At 50.5% G+C, this 13441-nt stretch overlaps 5 protein-coding genes across 5 annotated transcripts; 3 read left to right on the top strand and 2 right to left on the bottom strand.

The window, feature by feature from the left end:
• Window positions 1-63: 63 nt before the first annotated feature.
• On the top strand, window positions 64-2454 carry J4E82_007705 (uncharacterized protein; the record flags this gene model as incomplete). Its single annotated transcript, XM_051733949.1, has 1 exon — window positions 64-2454. One exon carries the CDS (start codon window positions 64-66, stop codon window positions 2452-2454), a length of 2391 nt encoding a protein of 796 aa, XP_051586238.1.
• A 334-nt stretch (window positions 2455-2788) lies between these two features.
• Window positions 2789-4094, bottom strand: J4E82_007704 (uncharacterized protein; the record flags this gene model as incomplete). The annotated part of the gene is made up of 3 exons (XM_051733948.1): window positions 2789-3397; window positions 3451-3956; window positions 4004-4094. The coding sequence occupies 3 exons, from the start codon at window positions 4092-4094 to the stop codon at window positions 2789-2791; spliced, it is 1206 nt and encodes a 401-aa protein (XP_051586237.1).
• Window positions 4095-5055: 961 nt separating this feature from the next.
• Window positions 5056-6102, top strand: J4E82_007703 (uncharacterized protein; the record flags this gene model as incomplete). The annotated part of the gene is made up of 2 exons (XM_051733947.1): window positions 5056-5761; window positions 5822-6102. 2 exons carry the CDS (start codon window positions 5056-5058, stop codon window positions 6100-6102), a joined length of 987 nt encoding a protein of 328 aa, XP_051586236.1.
• A 1420-nt stretch (window positions 6103-7522) lies between these two features.
• J4E82_007702 (uncharacterized protein) lies at window positions 7523-9536 on the top strand (the record flags this gene model as incomplete). Its single annotated transcript, XM_051733946.1, has 6 exons — window positions 7523-7689; window positions 7737-8073; window positions 8122-8585; window positions 8633-8702; window positions 8756-8994; window positions 9050-9536. 6 exons carry the CDS (start codon window positions 7523-7525, stop codon window positions 9534-9536), a joined length of 1764 nt encoding a protein of 587 aa, XP_051586235.1.
• Window positions 9537-12525: 2989 nt separating this feature from the next.
• On the bottom strand, window positions 12526-13341 carry J4E82_007701 (uncharacterized protein; the record flags this gene model as incomplete). Its single annotated transcript, XM_051733945.1, has 1 exon — window positions 12526-13341. A coding segment is annotated over one exon (816 nt), but the record flags the coding sequence as incomplete, so codon positions are not given.
• Between the last annotated feature and the right edge of the window lie 100 nt (window positions 13342-13441).

The following is a 13441-nucleotide window of genomic DNA, read 5'->3' as shown; positions in this document are numbered from 1 at the left end:
TGAGTATGCTCTATAGCACGAACTCTCTGCGCATTACGCAACACATCACCTCTCGATCCAGTCATGCCTAAATGTCGCCTTTGCAACGACTTCCAGCGCAGCGCGCGCCAGTTTCGTCTCGCGTTTGACTGCAGTCAGCAGGCATTAATCCAATCGGCAAACGGTGGATGCGTCATCTGTTCAATTCTGTTGGAAGGATTCCAGCACTTTGAGGCGAAACTTGAAGTTTCTCAAGACAATGATCGCATCTACGTCTGGGGTGGTGATGTCGATGGTGGCGGAGCGGTAGAGATGGAGGTTTTCAGTGACGGTGCTCTCAGAATTCGTCTGAAATTCTTCAACACGAAGGGCAAGACCAGCATTCTACAAGGGGCGCGGATGCTGCCTATTGTCCCCGGAGATACCCGAGCGCCGGCTTCAATCGGATGGGCGAAGCAACGTTTGCAGGAATGTGTTGACTCACACGCTTCTTGCGGTCAAGAAAGCATCCCAGAACTTCCAAATCGGGTACTCGATCTAAGATCGGGCGCGGATGACATGATGAATATCAAATTGATCAGAACGCAAGGTTTGGATGCACGATATGCATGTCTAAGTCACCGCTGGAGTAAACCTGCAGCTTTGACAACAGTAAAGTCCAACTATGTTTCGCACACCAAAGGCATAGGATGGGACGTATTTCCAAAAACGTTTATAGACGCAATCACTATCGCGCAAGATCTGGGTCTCCGGTATCTTTGGATCGACTCTTTGTGCATCATCCAGGACGACGAAGATGACAAGTTGCATGAGATAGCGAAAATGAGTTCAGTCTACACCAACTCATACATCACTATTGCTGCTACTCATTCGGAAAGCAGCATGCACGGTTGCTACTCAACAGGGTCGCTCCATCACCAAGACTACCAAATTTCATCGTCGAAGCAACATAGTGCTGTCGCGATGGAAACAGATCTCTATGTCCGGGAAAAGATAGCGCATATTGGCGAAGAGCGCGCGATGACACCCCTGCTAAAACGTGGATGGGTCTGTCAAGAACGATTGCTCTCGCCCAGGGTTCTCCACTATTGCGAGAAAGAGCTTGTCTGGGAATGTCGAGAGTCAAGTAGCTGTCAATGTTCTTGTTTCAATCCGCCGATACACCACAAGCAAAAGTACATGGAAGTCTTCCGCCGTGGTGTATCCATCGATGACTATAATGCTCGCATCGTTGGTATGTCTAGTTTCAGTTTGTGGAGTACAGCACATCTGGATCCTTGCGATGACAAAGATGGTCGTGGTACCCTCGTTATACCACCAGCATGGTCCCTATGGTTCAAAGGTGTCGTTGACGCTAGTAATCTTGATCCGTATGTAGAACCACGGATGACGCTGAGAGAATGGATGCACCGCCATAATTTCCGCAACACCTCTAATGCAGTTACCTCTGCTCTCCGGTCAAGTTTAGAGTACTACCAAAAGGGCTGGAACTGGACGCGCCTGTTGCAATTTAGACCTAAACGCAAGACTGATGAACCTATCAACGAACCTGGTTCAGGTCTTCCCCGACTTCGTTTTGACTCCAGACTCGAATACGTCTTTCCCCGGAAGCTCAACGATGAAGTCATCAGGAGATGGAGATACATTATCAGCGACTATACCGGCATGGATCTGACGGAACGACGAGATCGTCTACCAGCTATAGCCGGCGTAGCGAGCCAATTCGAAAGTCTCCTAGGTGGTAGATACTTATCAGGGCTTTGGGAGAGCGCCTTGCCTGGCGATTTGCTATGGCGTGTAGATCAATCCGGGCAGCATACGCCACAGTACAGAGCCCCCAGTTGGTCTTGGGCATCAATTGAAGGAAAGATCAAATACTACAAGATGACGTCGTATCATCCAGAATTTTCAATCGTCCGCGCGCTTTGCGATCCGCTTTCGAAGATCAATCCATTCGGCGAGGTGGCGAGCGGCTTACTGGAAATCAACGTCATAGCTGCGAATCTCACATTCTGGTTAGATCTATCCAAAGACGAGGCCAGTCCTCGCCGACCCATAAAAGTTGAGTTCATGGGAGATACCGCGATCTTCATCCCGGACTGCGACCTTACCGTGCGAGCTACGCCATTACATATCCGTGGACATGGTACACAATTTAGGCAATATGAGTTCCTTTGTATCGGAGATTTCAATATCGAGTGTAATGATGCAACCATAAGCGAGACCCGTAGTGGCCCAGAAGCATCACTTGCTGCGTCACTCGTTATCCACAAAGTCAATGAGGACAGGTATGAGCGAGTTGGTATCTTGGAGCGCCATCGTGTACATTACCCGAAATCTCTGGAGGATGTGTCAAGATTCAGGAACTATGAGGGTTATCTGAGAGGGTTATACCAAGAGCTGCACAAATCTGGAAAGAAGAATAGCCAAACGATGCAAGCATGGAAATTTATACCAGGCCTCGTGCTGATTTGAGTTTCGGAGGTTTTCTTGAAGGCAGTGAGAACATATTTAAGAGGAAGAAAATTAGGGAATCTTATGCGCCAGCTACAGCTATCAGAGTTCATGGTGTTGACCCAGATGACCCTCGCACTGAAGGTTGACTTGAAGCTTCACTAGCACTGGTGAGTAAAACCATGGAGGTTCAGGTTAGATTAAGCAGTATTGGGAAAGACCATGGAGCTAGGTAGTACTACAAACATGTTCCTAGCTCGAAGCAACCAAACATGAGAAAGCTTAAAGAAAATGCTTTCATCAGCATTAACGCTATCTGACTAATCAATCGATCGATAGAAGCAAAATCTTGCCATCAACTCCAGTGGGAGTAATCTCCGTCATCCCGCTGATTGACCTTACCATACGTATAACTGCGAGTACCCCGATACTCAGGCGGACAGTTCAACGACTTCCGATTCCTTGTTTCAGCGCCAGGGTCGCATCCGATGGGGTTCCAATCGGGTTCACAGTCGTCAACCTCAATCCACGCATGGCGTGGTTCATTAAGCTCTGTACGAGTGTTGAAGCAGTGATTCCAGAGGCAGGAAGTGTACGGAGCAATCTTGTCTGCGTTCCAGTTGTGGAGCTTGGCGATCTCTTTCTTAAACGCATCCTGTCTCTTGCCACCCAAGAGATAGTAGTCATTGAGAAAGGGTCTGCTCACCCAATCCCTGATGGTGTTCGACTGCGTGATCTCGTCGCATTTGTATTTGCCCTGGTCTGTTGGGCGATCCCACTCGAGCGTTAGCTTCAGTAGTGACTGCATCGGGCCTCCGTTGATGGGGTAAGCGATCATAACTTGGCTTGCGACGTTGCAGAACCAGAGACCTCTGCCACCACCTTGACCTTCGTCGAAATCAGCTTTATAACAATTACGCGGAGTCTCGGTCATCTTCTGGAATGCCCTGGCCATCATGCGAAACTATTCGTATGTTAGCCTTTGGTCTCAGACCATCAGGACATGCTTGTACTTACTGTAAGATCCTCTAGACCTCCTGGCTGCGTGCCTCCTATCCGCGTGTTGATAGTCGAAACTAGAATATTCATATAGAGTTTCGAGTCTGTGGCATACTTCCCATCTTTGCTGTAAACGACATTATGGATGGCGCAATCATCCAAACTACTACCATGTTTGCAGCGTTTCAGAACCTCGTAGATGCGATTGTACAATCGTTCTCCGCCGAAGGTTCCAACGTGGGTGCCCATGAGGCCCATGCGGATGTCGATCCGATACCAGCCTTTCAGGTGCTTCATACCGTTCTGACTGGTAAGAGTCTCGACATCGTTACCAGTCGAAGCGCTGATGTCCGAGTAAGAGATGTTTGGCCATGTCGTATTCGACCCAGGGATAGTATGCAACTCCGCAATCAGGTCATCGTCTGTCGGGTCCTTGTTGGGGTATCCACTGTCGCTGGCCTGGGAGGGAGCGCTGTCGACTCTCGATGCGTCGTAAGCGTCTATTGTCGGGGTAGAAGATGTCACTTGCCGTTGTTAGTAACGCGATCGCGAGCTTGTTGTGTGAACTCACCAAGGCTGGAAGTTGTCTGGGCGTCTGGTGACGAGGATGCAAGAGCGAAGGCCGCCAACAAGGCCGAGAGGAGAAAGAAGGCACCCTTCATTTTTGCGATTGCAGCGTGTACCGTTGATTAGCAACGATGGCAGGTGGATTGCTGTCAGGGTTGAAAAGGTAAGTGCGAGCGGTGTGAGAGGTGCTTTGAAGAAGGTGGGGAGCATGAAAATATATACTACCAAGGTATCAGTCGAGGGTGAGTGTGAGTCCGAGCGCCATTGACAATTCCAGGCAGTAATTGGTGGTGCAGTCAGTGAGCACGTAAAAAGGGAAGGTGCGGGGCGTGGTAGTGGGAGACAGTAGGCGCGACTTAAGTGAAGGAGATACAGCGAGCGCACAACACGTCAGACTTGCTACAAGATTCTGCACGAGTTACATGTTGCCGTATGTGTCGTCTGGTGGTATAAGAAGGAAATCCTCATGCGCTGTTCGAGATAGGTATAGGGATTCATGTGCGTCTCTAGGCTACGCTCTCTCAGACGAGATTAGTAGGCCTAAGCCCAGAAGCTGTCAATACTCGGCAGAAAAACCTGAGCCCATATATGAACCTATTGCTATCATCGCAATCTGTGCATGTCAGACTGCTTGCTAATTGTTACCTAGCGATTTAGTCGTTGACCACCTCACAGATTGTCCAGAACTCTTTCTTCGACTATGCGCAACCGATCAAACATTAGGTGTACGGAACGGAACCAATATTGTTCCTGAATAGCGGCGTGACATCAAATGAGGTACGCAGGCAACCGAGCGATCTCGAGAGTTGTAAAGGTTGTCAAAGACGCGACGCGAAAGAAGGCTGGTGAGCCCAGCTTATGTCATCACTCGTCAGGCCTCGGCATGACCTCCGACGCCTATCTTCTCCTCTTCTACGACGCTCACCAATCGCGTTCGGTAACACGCGCAGCATACATGTCTAGCATGCTACCTAGCACTATATCCGGCGGGGAAACCGCTGTCCTTGTTTCACTACCATCGACACTACCATCGCCTGCTAATCCACAGCACTTACCATGTCTCCAGCTCGTCTATCAACTCAATCGCTCTTACGCGTCTCAGGGCCATTCGCACCCCGCCCTCGATGGTTCCAGTCACCGTTGAGTCGTGCGCTCGCGACCTCGTCTAGGTATCAGCAAGCTTCTGTCGCAACAGGCATACGTGTAGATCACGCCGAAAGTAATGACAACCGTACCGTAGCAGCAATGGGCCGCACCAAGTCAGGTAAAGCCCTCAAAGTTCGCAAATACCCCACCTTTACACGCCTCGAGGACGAACGTCTCTACCGAAAACAGCATCTCGCAGCCGCCTACCGCATCTTCGCCTCACGTGGCTTCGACGAAGGGGTCGCCGGTCATATTAGTGTGCGCGACCCTATCCTGACGGACCATTTCTGGCTCAACCCGCTGTCTGCGCATTTCTCTCTGATACGCGTGTCAGATCTTATACTGGTGAATGAGGAAGGAGAGGTGGTGGAAGGTGATCAGCCGATCAATGCGGCGGCTTTTGCCATTCACAGCGCTATACACAAACGGCGGCCAGATGTAGATGCTGCGTGCCATGCGCATAGTGTGCATGGCAAGGCTTTCAGCGCATTTGGCAGGGAATTGGATATGATAACACAGGACAGTATACGCTTCTACAAAAGCCATGGCGTGTACAACCAATTCGGTGGCGTCGTGCTGGCTAGCGAAGAAGGCGAGAGGATAGCCGATGCGCTGGGTACGATACTTCTTCATTCCCTCGAGGACCATACCGTTCAATTACTAACTACTTCGAAAGGCGACGGCAAAGCAGCCATCCTCCAAAATCACGGGATTCTCACCGTAGGCAAAACCGTCGATGAAGCAGCTTTTTGGTTCCTCTCCCTCGATAAGACGTGCCAAGCACAACTCCTAGTCGATGCAGCCTCGGCTGGAAGTGGACACAAGCCCAAGATCATTCCGGACAGTGAGGCAGCCGAAACATACAAGAATGTTGGAACACCGGAGAAGGGGTGGCTGGCATTTCAGAGCTACTATGACGAGGTTCTTGCTAAGACTGGGGGCGACTTTTTACAGTGAAACGAACAATGTCTTTTGTCCACATAAGGTTGGCGTTGAGCGTGGTTCGACCGTTGTCATCATGGAACTTCTCCCAGGACTTGATTTTGTCTCTCTCGCGACTACTTGCTTCCGAGCCATCTTTTCCCAAGAGACTAGCCTCTATGATTTTGAGACATCAACCAAATCGGGCTCTGAGTCCAATGAGGCCGTCTGATCCACCGAGACCTGCAGGGTTGTATTTTTTGTTCAAGCTGCGCTTCAGCAACTTTGCTCGGGAGATGAAACTCCTCTCATGACTGCGATACATCTCACGAGCTACAAGGTGTTGTCCGCCAGGTCTGTGAGTACACTGGTCCGTACTGCGGTTGATTTGGGTAGACCACAACAACTTCTTTGCGAAATGAGCTCTACAGCTTCCAGAACACTCGCCGAAGTTTGCATTGATGTTGCTGCATTATAGAGCGTCGCACTGGACAATACAAGATCAAGAAATCGAGCCTCGTAGGATCGCGATACAAGGGAGCTCCAGAGTAACCACACGATCAGCCTGATGGCCATAGCCTGAGGGTGATCAGACGCTACCACTGCATTGCAACGAGAAGTTACTAAATTGTTATAATTATCGGTGATGAAATTGGTGTAACAGTTGCTTTGCCAGACATGGAGCACACCGACCGAACCAAACCTTGGACGTCGGATACTGAACCACAACCACTCAGCGATTACACCAATAAGGCCTCGTTCTGCTTGGCACGGATGGTTTCTCGATGGGATTCGTAGTTCTGGTCTCACAAGCACTGATCAATGGGTTGAGGGTGTTTTGCCACCCGCACCGGAACCCAGCGGAATGCTAGGATGCATCTCACTAAGCTTTTCTGGAACAACCAAATGCTTCCACAGGTAAGCTTTTCCAGCAGCCATGCTTGTCAGCAAACCGACAATGACGTCGAATATCGCGATGACCGGACATACCTCGGATGATCAGGTTGCGCAATCGCCATGAGGTGCTTCGGGCAGAGCCTCCATGTTGAGACTACAAGGCCGAAATCCAGGGACACGGGACTCAAAAATACCAATTGACCAGTAGGGAGAAGCTTGGCGGCAGTCACGATCACACCCATCCGAAGCGTCCCTGTCCTTTGAGCGTGGTTTGTCGAATCATCATCAGTCGCGTGATATCCAGGTAAACCGAGCCACGAGGATTACTATCATCCGCAACCTTCCGCCCCACAGTTCTCCCCAGCATCTTCCAGTCCCTCGTAAGCTTCTGCTCGATCTCGTGCCCATGGGGTACAACGGGATGCAGTCAGCCTGGAACCTTATGATTCCGTTGCCGAAGATTCGTCGAGTTTATAAGGTGAGGCAGTCATGCGACTTGATGCCTGTCACTTCAGTGGTTACTTGAGCCTCCTACTATTGACTAAAGTTTGCCGCAACAATGGACAAGATCAAGTCGAAACTAACCAACCCAATCAAAGACTGGCGACGCAGAAGCTCTGTTGATGTTGGCGAACATGAGGGCTATGATAACACACCGCTCCCGAGATTGACATGGAAGGGGTTCTGGATGGGCATGTTGGTATCGATGGGTGGATTTGTGTTTGGGTAAGTTGCTTCCACTACTACCACCTTCCTCCTACTCACGCTGCTAGTTATGATACCGGTCAAATCTCTGGATTTCTTAGCATGGTGGACTTCCTCAGACGCTTTGGTCAGAGACATGATGATGGCACGCCATACTTTTCCAATGTACGCTCCGGATTGATAGTCGGTTTGCTGTCTATCGGTACGTTGTTCGGCGCATTGATTGCAGCGCCGATTGCGGACTGGATTGGAAGGAAGATGAGTATCATCTGGTGGTGTGGCATCTTTTCCGTTGGCATCATTGTGCAGATCGCAGCAACAGATGAGTGGTACCAGGTTATGATGGGCCGATTTGTTGCCGGTCTTGGTGTTGGTGCGCTGAGTTTACTCGTGCCTATGTACCAGGTAAGAAAAATGCCCCGACGATGCGTAGCCACTGCTGACAACATCTAGGCGGAGACAGCACCTCGACACATTCGCGGTGCGCTGATTTCTACTTACCAACTATTCATCACATTCGGTATCTTCCTGGCCGCGGTGTTCAACTACGCTGCCGAACGCCATCAGTCCGGTAAGGCGGCCTCGTGGCAAATTACCCTCGGTCTGTCCTTCGTACCCGCCGCTATCCTTGCCGTTGGTATATTAGCCTTTTCAGAGACACCTCGATTCAATTATCGAAATGGTAAGATCGATGAGGCTACTGCGACCATGTCGCGGGTATACGGCGTGCCAACCAATCATCATAGCATCCAGCTAGAGCTCGAGGAGATGAGGCTCAAGCTTGAAGCCGAAAGCAAGATTACCAACGGGCCGATCCAGGAATGGCTGGGTATGTGGATGGCGCCGAAGATGGCGTACAGGTTGGCAATTGGCATGGGACTGCAAATGTTTCAACAGTTGACAGGCGCAAACTACTTGTAAGACATTGTTCCAGGCTTGTTGAGCAGACGCTGACCTTGCAAAGCTTCTACTACGGCACTGTCGTCTTCGCTGGCACCGGTATCAAGAACTCGTTCGTTACACAGATGATCTTGGTAAGCAAGCTCCCCCTGCGAAGGCGATCCATGACTGTGTTAACATCTCACAGAACGGCATCAACTTTGGCGTAACCTTTTATGGCCTCTACATCGTCGAACACTACGGTCGACGCAAATCGCTCATCGCCGGCTCAGTCTGGATGTTCATCTGCTTCCTCATCTTCGCCTCTGTCGGCCACTTCGCGCTCGATCGCGATAACCCTGAGAACACCGAGAGTGCCGCTACAGCTATGATTTGCTTTGCCTGTTTCTTCATTTTTGGTTTCGCAACAACATGGGGTCCAATGATGTAAGTCTTCTTCCTGCTTCCCGATCCGTTTCACCCTACTAACACCACCACCCAGTTGGGCAATCTGCGGAGAACTATATCCCAGCCGCTACCGCGCAAAGGCAATGGCTCTATCGACGGCATCGAACTGGCTCTGGAACTTCCTCCTCGCCTTCTTCACACCTTTCATCACCGGCGCCATCGACTTCCGCTACGGCTACGTGTTCGCCGGAACTAACATCCTCGGCGGCCTCATTGTGTACTTCTTCGTCATCGAAGGCCAGGGTCGCACGCTCGAGGAAATCGACACCATGTACCTGATGGGCGTGAAGCCGTGGGAGAGTGCAAAATGGGTCGTTCCTAGCCTGGACGAAATGAGTGGGGACGTGAGACAGAAGCTTGAGGCGGCGAACCCGGAGCTGGCGCTTCAGAAAGAGACTAATGGGGGTGTGCATGCGGAGGATGGTGGAGCGAGGGGTGAGGAGGATGAGGCGATTCGTAGGAGTGTTATGAGGGATGGGAGTGATGAGGGATTGAGGGAGAAGTCTGAGACTGATGTTTAATCGAATCGCTGGGCATGAGGTGGTTATTTGGATTACCTGGGTGAAGCAGGTTAATTCTATACTGGCTGACATACGTAATAAAGCTCTAATATTCAAATCTCCGTCTTTTGTTCTCTGAGTCTTGGGGGTCGAGCTTGCTTTCTCTGGCTCGGTTGTTGATCTCAAAGTGCCAACTGATAACTGGAGCTTTGCGGCAAGTATTAACTTAACGATTGCGGTATCATCTTCGAGGTATCAACACGAATCTGTCATGAATTCAGACAACCCTCGTTGTCTTTTGATTCGCGCTGACAGAGGAAGGCAGCATCGGACTGAGCCACGATGTTTCGATCTGCACCGGCGCAGATAGCCTTGCATGACGGATGTCAAGGCAAAGCACGAAACACAGTCAAGGGGTCCAGCAAAATGGTATTTCGATGTTGGCACTGAAGCTTGCGATATACAAAGGGGTGAATTGCGGGCCTTTGAAGATGGTATTACCCCGCGCACAACGTTTCATGGCTGGTAGCAATGGTCCAACCAATAGGAGTCCGGTAACAAAACCGCCTGTGATCGCACTTTCAGTCTTTAGCACGGACGAGCGGTCATGGTCTGTCTACAGGGGGTTGTGTCAAAGTTTGTGGCATGCTCGTAGCATTAACACCTAACCCTAACCGGCTCTGCATCGGAGCTGCCGCGATGCTGTGTACGCGGAGAGATGTTCGATTCGCTGCCCTGCACCGCGGCGTCCCACTGCTTACTTCCCACGTTCACGCCCGCCACATCATTACCACCCACTTCACCGGTCGCGGTACCGCGCACTTCTCAGCCGATCTATGCACTACAACGTGCACGAACCAATAGCTTGACGAGGCGTTTCTCGCTCAGGAAGGTCGCTTGCTAGGCAGCAGATTCGAACCACAGTGTTCAACCCGCCTGCGATGGCCAATGACGCATATGTGCAAGGCTGAAAGCCGGAATGTGCATAAGCCAGGCCGTGAATAGCGACTTGGCTGAGCCGCAGCCCAGGTACTAGTGCGTTGATATGTACGCTAGACCTAAGCTATGCGACCTGCGACTCACATCGACCTATACAAATGCAAACGCACCACACACTCCAGCATGCCAACAAACCAGCTGATGCTGTCCGCACTTTCCGTCCTGATGCCTCTACCAATTTCTCCTCGTTTCAATAATATTTTTTTTTTGCGAAATTCAAGACATTTGCTTGCGCCTCCGCTTGCGATTTGAACCTGCGTCTAACTCGGTGAGTGCCTTTTACTAGTGTTCTCAGAAACCATATAACCCAGCGACAGTCCCGACTCATTCACGATGACATCCGAACCAACACTTCATTTTTGCGCTGTCAAGCTCATTCTCTTCAACACAAGCTTGTCACCTCCGTCTAAGATACGACGCAACACTCGTAGATCGTGTTACCTTTGTCGGCATTGCTCATGAAGCCTATGCAACGCTTCTACCAGTTCGCACGTTCTCTCAGCTCTGTTACAGCCGACAACCATTCTGAAACTTTCTTCCAAGTCCCTACTGCGCTGCGATCTACAGAAACGTAAATTCTATCCACCTTCAACGTATATCAACACCGATCAAGCTCGAGATGAACCCACCACTAGCTCCTACCGGTCGACGCAAATACAACGTCGAGTTGCGGCTTTATGGTACTTTCAACAGTGATGATGACCCTGATGTGGTGTCGCTCGCAGACGTGCCGCTTAGTGCTATTCAACTGTGGATCGCCGAATTTGGTAGCCCAACCGATCGCGTACTATGAGGCTTATGCTGATTGAGCGATAGGGTCTTCTTCCATCGGACCGCGACCTCCGTCGAGCAGTTTCAACGTCCAGTCTTCTCCAGCAGCGAACTTGTCATCAACCGCCGAGCGGTCTATGATCTACAACCGTGGCCATTCAAGTACGACCTTGCTATTCAACAACAGGATAAAGGTGGAGCAGGGCCTGCACAATAGACATTGCAAGCCATGCTTTGAGTCGGGATTCCGAGCGTCGTCGAAGAAGCCGATACGCACACACCCCAAGAAATACCATGCGAAGGAGTTCAAAGTCGCGCCTATGACGCAGGGTTCTCCTGACCGCTATCGTTGCTGTGAAACCGAATTCGACATGGACTCTTGGGCGGATCATATTGTGGACCATCACTGTCACTTTGCCAGCATAGCTGCCTCGTCGCGGCTTGACCCTTCTCAATCGTCGTCCAGTCTCCAGTATGGGTCAACTCCTGCATCGAGCTCAAACTCTGACGACACAGGTAGCCCGTACCAGGTCACTCTCGGCTCTAGCACGATCGGGCAGAGCGGTTTCTCAACTACAGGAGCTCAACGTCAAGTATCAGTCTCTTATGACGAGCTTTCGCAATCTCTCGGTACGCCAAGGTCTTTGGGGGAAGTTTCGACGCGCACGAGCCAGTCCCAGCCTCCTCTTGTATCACCATCTGTTCTCCAGACCTTGACTCCAATTACATCGTCCGACGTCGTACACGACAGGCAGCTTCCTTTTGCTGAAGATGCATCCGGCAATGTTCTCTTCGATCATCATGATAACAGAATAGTTCGCACGTATGATTGGCAGCAGGTATTCGCATTAGATGGGGCAGGTAATCTTGTACGCGACGAGTGTGGCGTTCCGATTCACGTCTCTCCCGGGCAGCTGTTGTATGCATACTCAGTATCTGGCGATCGGCTCACCTATCGTTATGGCATTGATGTACTCTAGTACAGCCAAGTAACTGGAAGCTTCATCAATATTATCGTTTGTCGAAAAATTGGCTGCGGGTATTGTAGACAGAATAGCTAGAAGAGAGTGTATGTTGTTGTTGCTTTTTTGTAGCATCCTAGCTGAGCTTATATAAAGGTCATCGCACGGCGTTATTAGTAACAAAGTTTCCGACAGCGCTTGGCTTGCGGCATCTTTCAACGTGCACACAGAAGCTGTTGGCCTTTATTAGTTGCATATGGCATGCTTGTTGGAGAAAGCTACCCTTGAGGCGACAGTCCAGCAGCAATTTGCTTCCCTCTGGCCTCGTCTAGAAGGTGCGCTACATCCTTGTCGGCCATGTCGAACTCTCTTTCAATGAGGCTTCTGCGCTCCTTTGACCTCGGCTCAAAGACTGCAACGAAAGGTTTTGGGCCGGACACAAACCCAGTTGTAAACATCTCTTCTGACACGTTGATCCTTACGCCATCTTTAGAGCGTATGTTGAACGCCCAAAGCAGTCTTGCTATCGCTATCGCTAGAGAGTTTCGTGCAATGAATCGTCCAGGGCAAACTCTTCGGCCGTATCCGAAGTTGCTGGGCTGGGACTTTTCGATCCATCGTTCAGGCCGGAACACTTCTGGTGAGTCAAAAGTGCTAGAGTTCTGGCGCATCGCGGCGAACACAGGAACCACGACCGAGCCCTTGGGTATCAAATAACCTTTGTAAAAGTCGTCCTGAGTCGTAGCGTGCGGAATCCCAGCTGGCACGATGTGCCGCCATCTGAAGTTTTCCTCTACCACAGCCTGAAGATAGGGTAGGTTGCTTAGATCTTCGAATCCAGGAAGACGATTAGTACCGACGACTTCGTCAAGCTCTTTCTGAGCGGCGGCAATCCAATCCGGGTAGGCTACGCACGCCAAAATGAAAATTTGCAATTGAATTTGCGTGGTTTCGACGCCCGCATCACACAGAACACCAAGATCCCATGCTACCTCTGTCGCAGCGAGATCTTTCGCCTCCTTTGACTTGTTGAATTCTTTGGCCCAGTTCCATCCCTTGCGCTTAAGGGCAGAGTTGCTAACAATCAATCCAAACTGATGAGACTGACTGACTGACTGATTGCTTGGCAGTCAGTTCAGTGTCAGTTTAGAGCTCTCGTCTTATCAGTCAGTTCAGTTTAGAGCTCTTAAACTG

The sequence above is a fragment of the Alternaria postmessia genome (genome assembly GCF_024291825.1).
Source record: "Alternaria postmessia strain BMP 2775 chromosome Unknown scaffold_55, whole genome shotgun sequence".
Classification (NCBI taxonomy): Eukaryota; Fungi; Ascomycota; class Dothideomycetes; order Pleosporales; family Pleosporaceae; genus Alternaria; species Alternaria postmessia.
Note: the sequence above shows the minus strand (reverse complement) of the source record. Positions and strands in the feature narration are given on the sequence as shown.